Source organism: Gossypium arboreum, chromosome 3, assembly GCF_025698485.1.
Source record: "Gossypium arboreum isolate Shixiya-1 chromosome 3, ASM2569848v2, whole genome shotgun sequence".
NCBI lineage: Eukaryota > Viridiplantae > Streptophyta > Magnoliopsida > Malvales > Malvaceae > Gossypium > Gossypium arboreum.
In genome coordinates, this window is record NC_069072.1 from 4,462,617 (window position 1) to 4,470,532 (window position 7,916).

Consider the following 7,916-nt stretch of genomic DNA (forward strand, 5'->3'; position numbering starts at 1 on the left):
GGCCAAGGTCCCCTCTGGTTCTAGTGTAGTTTTGCCATGGGATATGACCAATGTTGTCAGAACTGTCCGGTCTTGAAAGTGATTGAGGAAGATCTGTTGGGGTATCAACCCAATTGTTCTTGGAATCCCATAATCTCCAAACCTTGTTCATTTCCCTTCTCCTTTTACTGGTGGTATAGAAAACTTTGCATTCAATCGCCTTTAGTGTTCCATAATATTTTGTAGTTTTGCATTCAGTGTATCTATTCTATTCTTTTAAGAATTCCAAGTTCTTCCCTTACTACTACAATCATATTTCAAGATAACGTTTGATTCAAGATGATGTCCTAAAACTTTTTTCCTTTCTGACAACCTCTTTTTTCCATTTTTGTATTTTCTTAAAAAAAATAAAATTTAAGATCTTTAGATCTAAGCACTCCAAACTCCAATTATTATTTTTCACATAGTGGATGAGTTAGCTACTTCGCTTCAAATCTATATGGTCCTTTTTGAAAATGTGGCGTAAGATATATAGAGACAACTATGAGCCCATTAGACTTGTTTATGAGATGAGCTATTTAGCCTAGTTTGAAGGCTTATTCGAAAAGTGATAGGGTTTGAACAAAAATATAGGCTCGAAAAATAAGTTTAGACAAAAAAATAAAACTTATTTTTTAAACATTCCAGGCCTCAGGTAAACTTTTTTTAGCCTGAGTCTGCCTTGACTTGGCTCGAATTTGTAGAAAAAATTGTTACTGCCATTTTTTTTGCTATTTTTTTATTGTTTTTTCATTGTTTTGTTTTCATTTCGCTATTATATTACCACTATTTTGTTGTTATTGTTTGAATATTATATAATTTTTATTTTATTATTAATTTTGCTACTATTTTAAAGATAGTTGCTTGCTAAGTTGTACTTATCTTAGTGTTATTTAAATATATATATATTTTTATTTTTTTATTTGTTGAGATACATTTATTTTAATATTTTTAGTATATTTAATGTATTATATTTTTAAATTTATTTTATATAAAAATTTTAATACATGTGAATTGAATCAATTAATTTTAACATTTTATTCGATGAACTAAACTTAAACTTGAAAGTAGACTTAAATTTTTTAGTTAACCCGAACCGACCCGAGTTGACTCATTGACAGCTTTAAATCCCGTGATAGAAACAAAATAAAGGCAAATCATGAGCTGCTTAAGTATTCATGATTTTGGAAGCATTTATCAATTAGAAAAAAAAGCTCTATCCAACCTTTCCCAAACAAGTTACTTCTTCTACCTTTTAGTTGGTACTTCAACCAGACTACACTTGTTGATACAATTAAAGAGGTTATCCACACCATGTGTTCCCTTGTTGGAAAAGGATAATTTATCTTTGTGCAAGAGCTCTTAGTCCAAGTCTCCAACTACAATCCATTCCACCTTTCCTATAAATGTATTTGCCAACTCACAAAGTCAGGGTAATCCAAAAAATATCTTTACATACGTAAATAAAATATTATTTAAGAAAACATTCTTAAAAATTAATTAATCATTTCACACTAAAATTGTCGCTTCACCTTTTCTAACACAATCAATTTCTGTCGGAAAAGAAAAAACTTACTTTATCGCCACTTTTTCATATGCTAATAGACATTTTTACTTTCATTAGGAAATATGTTGATGCTAAATTTTTTGGTGAAGTACCCAAAATGATAGGATGTTAAAAGGTTGACCTATACCCTTAACATTTCAACTTAATAAGATTGTAATGAAGTGAGAAATTGTTAAGGACAACTTGCCTTAACCCATCTTTTATATTAATTACAACAATACGAAGACCCCATCATTAACAGCAGTCTCAATCCTAATACTTCTTTTTTTCAAAGTTAAATTTTCTCAACTAACATGTAACGTTGTTATGTGGTGTCACAAGTTATAATTAAAAAGATATATCATATTTTTTCTCAGTTAACATTTTTGTATTACATTGAAATATTTGTTAGAATTCAAACCCCATTCATGTGATTATCTCATTATTGATTTTTTTTTTTTTTAAAATTTCATGTGATCATGTAATAATATTGAGTCCACTATTACCAAATCTAAGTAGACAGCCAAAAACAAAGGATATTATGTTATCATGTAATTTGAAAAAGTAAGGATGCCAAAAATAGAAGAATCTAAAAAATGCATGCCTTTACCATAATTTCCTATAAACAAACCAACTCCACCGAAAGATTTCAACAACGCAACAAGTTTTATTATTAATAAAATATATCTATATTTATCCAACGCCATTGGAGATACCTTCCCTCTGAATTTCCGATCTCCGCAGAGTGCTTAGCATTCAGGTACCCCCTTCTTTCTCATTTCCCCTTTTCTTTCCCTTCTCCTTTACATTTAACCAGCACCTAGGGTTTTCTTTTTAAAATTTATGTAGGCTATTTTATTATGGTTTGATCGCCACTTAGGTGGGGATCTGCATATCTTTTTAATTCAAATTTATAGCTTAAGAATCTCGTTTCTTTTCTATCAAATGAATTATATTTAATGCTCAGTTTTTATTGTATATTCATGGATTTTAATTTAATGCTTTTTACTTTTGAATTTTTGGTATGTATTATAAATTGTTTAAGTTAGGTGCATATGTTCTTAATTCAATTTTCTAGCTCAAGGATCTCATTTCTTTTCTGCCAAATTAATTTAATTTAATGGTTAGTTTTTATTATCATTATTTATATATTTTAAAATATATGATGTTTGGGATTTCCTTTGTTATTGCAATTGTGTTATTGGTTTTCATGTGAAGGACGTGCATCAATAATAAATATGCAGGGATACTGAACTTTTAAGCCTGGAAAGTTGTAATTTATTGAATGAATACGGTTGTCTCTCAAAGTTTTTTTCTTTTGATGTTTTTTTTTTACAAAAAAAATTCTTTTAATATGAATGTTTAGTGAACTAGTTAATTTGTCATCAAGTGCTTTTTGATTATGTAGAGAGTATGGTATGCATTCATTGAAAGCTGTAAACAACTGTGTCATAGCCTTTTGGCTGTTGTTTTTCCTCTTAATATACTAGGAGTCTAAGATTTTATATTTTTATTCTACATTGCCAACCTTATTATTAGTTGGGAATAAGTGAAACTTCTTTTGTGGTCTCTATGATCTATAAAAGTTTTAGCATTTCTGAAGATTTATGCAAATCATTTGTGTGCTATCATAGCTGCTATTAGTTGGGTGGTTGCAAGGAACTGATCTCAGGCATGGAGAATGACAAGGAGCTAGAACAAATAGATGTACAGGAGTCTGAAAAATCCATGCCGTCATCTGAAGAGGAGGTGTGTTCTTATCTTAGCTGTGTTCCCCATTAAATGATTTTTCTAAGGAGTTTTACAAATTGCAGTGATTTATTTATTATTTCTTATCTATATTTAGGATGCAGCTATAAGGAAAAAATATGGTGGGATTAAGCCTAAGAAACCACCACTCATTTCTAAGGTAATCTCTGTGGTGAAATTGTAAGTTTTTGGTTTTTGGTTTGGGCTGTTTCTCATCTAAGTTTATGTCAGGACCACGAACGTGCATACTTTGACTCTGCTGATTGGGCACTTGGAAAGGTACTTTAAAGATTCTCCATACTCCAACTAATCCTTTTTTTTTTTCTTCCCCTTTAGTTTTATTATTGTAGTTTGGTAATGCTAATGAATCCAGATTAAGCTGAAGTTTCCGATATATATATTTTTTTATGTTCTTGGATACCAACAGCAAGGTGTTGAGAAGCCCAAAGGACCACTTGAAGCCCTCCGGCCCAAATTGCAGGTATTAATCTAATGCTTATAAAAAATTTTAATTTACTATTCCCTTCTTGTGTGTCTTTTAAGAATTGTCCTAAATTACCATGATTAGTGATAGAAACAGAGTAGGTAGTCCTTTGCTAATGCTGCAGGATGTGACTGTTTAAAGTAAGCTTAAATTGATCTGGTCCACTTTAATGGGATTCTCTAATTGGTCCAAAGTTCAAATCACTTTGTCTACTTAATTAAGATTCTTTAATTTGGTCACAAATAGGCCTGTTAATTGGTTCAAAATAGTGAACCGGCTTTGCTAGAACTTTTTCATGTCAGGAGGAGCGAAAGGGATTAGAATATGTAGATTCCCTAAGGCATTTAACTACTGGAGTGAATATTAGGTGTGAACTTTTTATTAAAATGAGTTGGAAGACAGCCCATGCAGAGTTTTGGTTGGGGTTTCCTGATATACTTGCTTGATATTATGCATACAGTGGCTACTCTGATCAGGTGGATAATTTTGGTATTGTTTTAACATGATGCTATTGGTTGTTTCTTTTGCATAATTAATTTGACTTATATCTCATGGTGAGTATCTGTGTGATGGTTTTATGAAGAGCAAAATTGATGGTTCTGATACATGATTTATCACGAATCATGATGTAATGAGGATTTTTTGCAGGTCATGTTTGTGATTTTAACCCTTTACTTTATCAATAGAAAAATTCGGGTTTGAGGATGATATGTTCATCTGCAGTTTACCTTGTTCTCCCGTACAATATTTTTCTTAAATGTGTTTTTGAAGTCTGCTAAGCTTTTTCTGATTTTGATAAAGCTAATAATTAGCATCTTATCGTATGGTCTAGAAATGGTTCTTTAGTAATCTTATGATGCTTATGATTACGTTGTTTCTGCCTTCTGTCTTCAGCCCACACAACAACAAACACGATACAGGAAGTCTCCTTGTGCCCCATCTGATGGTGAAGGTATGCCGAGTTATTGACAATTTGACATGGCAAACTTTTGTCGATGAATGTTTTTTTTTGTGCATTGGCATTTTCCCTTTTGGTCACAAAACGGTGCTTTAATCAATTCAATTCATCATGCTATTATATAGTTGGAGGGAGTGCTCAACCGGAGGATGAAACCACCAACGAATGAGAAACTGCTGCCAATCTTCTAAACTTGTGAGGACTATTGATAGTTATTCTAATACCTCGACAGGTAATGAGTAATTTTCAATTGTTCCCATGAATAAAGCTTGTTAAAGATGCTTTGATCTTAGTCAAGATTTACAAGTTACAACATTAATGCAGTCGACTATATTATGGGAACTGAACTGTATGTTGTTCCAATGTTTTTCCTGATGTGGAACATACAAGTAAATCACTTATAAAATGATTTTTCGCTCTACTAGATTCCCATTTGGCTCCTAGTGAACGTGAAACCAGTCATTTTCGCTTTCACATTTTTTTAAAGGGTATACTTGTTCCTAGTAATAATTTTCTGAAGTATTAGCATGCAAATTAGTTAGGACTAGGGATGGCAAAATCTGATCTGCTTCACGGATTTCATGCCGATCTGTTATGAATGATGAGATTTTTTTTTTTAATGGAGACCGATGGCGGAGTGAGCCATTTTTGTAAATGCACCAAATATTGCAGTTCCTACATATCTTTTCTTATCTTATTCTTACATATGTACCCAAAAAGATATGTTCGGACAGGGATCTTTGTTGATAATTACAAGGAATTGTTAATTTAGAAACATATAAACAAGACAATTCATTTATAAACCAAATCTGCCTTGATCCTGAACCATATTCCACTAAATTGTGTCTTTAGCCACCTTTGATTAGCCCGACCAAGATACCGACCACAATGTCGTTATTCTTGTTCTTACTGCTGCCGAATTCTCGTACCACAAGGTTTTCTAAAGAGCTGCCCGTTTTTGTTGCAAAAGCTTTGTTTATCCCTTTGATGTCTATTCTCGATCTGGTAACCACCGTTCGAATCAAAATCTCTCGTCCATCTGCATTTTTCATCCTCAGTTGTTTTGCGAAAAATTTCTCTGGATGTTGTATGCATCGGATCACGACCTGAAGCTCCTTCCCGAATTGACCACATTTGCTTCTCTTGACGGACTTGCTCAATTCATGGCCATAAAGTTGCTTGTATGAGCTTAGTATGGCTCTTACTTGGCCATTGTTCCTTCGGCTCAAAACCGAAATTATCGTCCTCTGATCTATGTTTTTCCCACTTTCCAGTGCTTCATACAGAGTCTTTGCATCGCACATTGCTAAGCTCATGTCTACTTTGCTACCGTAATTCCGACACGATCTCAGAACAGCCACCAGAATCTTTTGCAAAAAGATTAAAATAAATAAAACGAGTCACGACTTCAAGTTGAGATAGCTAACATTAGCAAATAGCAGATTACCTCTTTGAATCCGCCATTGATTTTCATAGTTAAATCCTTTTCGAGGTCGGATTTATACTGAGTTTGATAGCAATGTTTGATCTGTAACAGCTCCGAAGATGGTCTGGTACAAGCTACTTCGATTAGAGTATTGAGGTTTAGACTTCCCCCAAACAATGAATGCCTCATTAGCTGAGCATCACGTTCGTAAGGTTCAACTATGCGGAGATAAGCTATCCTCTACATTAATGGCATGTAATGTGCTCATATCAGCATATCTAAACCAAGTAAATTCCATGTAATTAACTCTAGTTTGTTTACTTACCGCAAACGAGTTATTCCTCTGAACATTGAACACAAACTGAAGAAGATCTTGGCCGTACCAATGACTGTAAGTTTGGCGAATGAGCTTGAGCGCATTTGAGTCTCGATTGACAAATATTCCGACGACTTCTTTATTGCTGATTGCCCCAACATTGCCTGTTAAATTAAGTTACCGATTATTTCGAAAACTTGATAAAAAAGAAGCAGAAAACGAAAAGTTGAAATACCAGAGAAGTAAGAGTGAAGGATATGGCAATCTTGCTCATACTGTCTAGGGGTTCGAATGAAACTAGTGGCCATCTCAAAGTTTCCTGGAAAAAGAGATCCTTTTATTTTAAGTTTCCAAGTGTATATATGCAATGCAATATGACAAGACGCCAATTGGAACCATTTATATAGGGGGAGTTGGTTTGGTTTTGCCAAGGAATAAATTTAAGTTTGGGGGTACATAAAGAAAGAAAGCGATGGGGCAACGGGGGGAAACAATAAGAACGTCCAAAGTGGAGGAATAAGAAAGAAAGAACATATCCTCAATTCCAATATCAACCATGCTCATCTCTTTTTACAGCAGTTCACTTTCTCTTGCCTGCTGACTTGCACTTTGCGATGATTAATGCAAGCAAAAGTCTTTTCGAGTATCTTTCTTTCATTGCATACATTTTGAAATTACTTTAACGTGAACGGATTTTCCTTATTTTATTTTAATTTGATAGTAGTTGTTTTTTGATAGTTGATTCCATGACTGGTTCGAGTTCGAATCGAATTGAATCTCGTTTAAGGGGATAAATTTTTTTAGTACTGTTTTTTAGTTCTGTTTTTTAGTTCATAAAACTTGAATTTATAAGTTATGAGCTCCTTATCATTCGACTCAACAAATATTAAATTTTGGTAAAAAGATCTCTCTTGTCTCTCTAAAAAATTAGAGGAACTTAGTCTCTGTCAATTTCAAAAGTGAGCAACGAAGAACAATTAATCATGACGTTAATGTTTTCCATCAATTGTACATGATTTTGATTGGTATAATAACAAATTTAGCCTCTTGACCTTAATTCTAAAAATTCAACAATTCAGCCTCAACACTTAAACAAATATTACGGGATAAATTTGTTAAATTAAAAACAAATTGATAGGATTTATAAACTTTGAAGGCTAAATTTGTTATTATACCAATCAGAATTATGTACAATTGATGGAAAACATTAACATCGTGATTAATTGTCCTTAATTGCTCTCTTTCGAAATTGACAGATATTAAATTACTCTGATTTTTTTTCTTGAGAGGGACCAATTTATTCAATTACAAAATTAAGAGGAACCGACTTGATTTTTGTATTTTTCTAACCTATCAAAAACATTATAATATAAGGAAAATGATGGAACGAATTATAATTGAGATTGCCATCAAAACCTG

At 32.7% G+C, this 7,916-nt stretch overlaps 2 protein-coding genes across 2 annotated transcripts; one reads left to right on the forward strand and one right to left on the reverse strand.

Annotated features, from left to right (window-relative positions):
* Nucleotides 1-2,291: 2,291 nt before the first annotated feature.
* LOC108474673 (uncharacterized) lies at nt 2,292-5,176 on the forward strand (the record flags this gene model as incomplete). The annotated part of the gene is made up of 7 exons (XM_053026141.1): nt 2,292-2,324; nt 3,209-3,313; nt 3,411-3,473; nt 3,545-3,592; nt 3,741-3,794; nt 4,692-4,749; nt 4,881-5,176. Coding segments are annotated over 7 exons (405 nt in total), but the record flags the coding sequence as incomplete, so codon positions are not given.
* Nucleotides 5,177-5,400: 224 nt separating this feature from the next.
* On the reverse strand, nt 5,401-6,865 carry LOC108475251 (annexin Gh1-like). The gene is made up of 4 exons (XM_017777226.2): nt 6,733-6,865; nt 6,507-6,661; nt 6,203-6,421; nt 5,401-6,122 (listed from the first exon to the last, which is right to left on the reverse strand). The coding sequence occupies exons 1-4, from the start codon at nt 6,803-6,805 to the stop codon at nt 5,604-5,606; spliced, it is 966 nt and encodes a 321-aa protein (XP_017632715.1). The 5' UTR covers nt 6,806-6,865; the 3' UTR covers nt 5,401-5,603.
* Between the last annotated feature and the right edge of the window lie 1,051 nt (nt 6,866-7,916).

Coding starts and splice junctions, on each gene's coding strand:
- LOC108475251 (XM_017777226.2), bottom strand. CDS start 6,805: ATGGCCACTAGTTTCATTCGAACCCCTAGACAGTATGAGCAAGATTGC. Junction 6,422..6,506: donor AGAGGAATAACTCGTTTGCG/GTAAGTAAACAA, acceptor CCATTAATGTAG/AGGATAGCTTATCTCCGCAT. Junction 6,123..6,202: donor TCAATGGCGGATTCAAAGAG/GTAATCTGCTAT, acceptor TTTTTGCAAAAG/ATTCTGGTGGCTGTTCTGAG.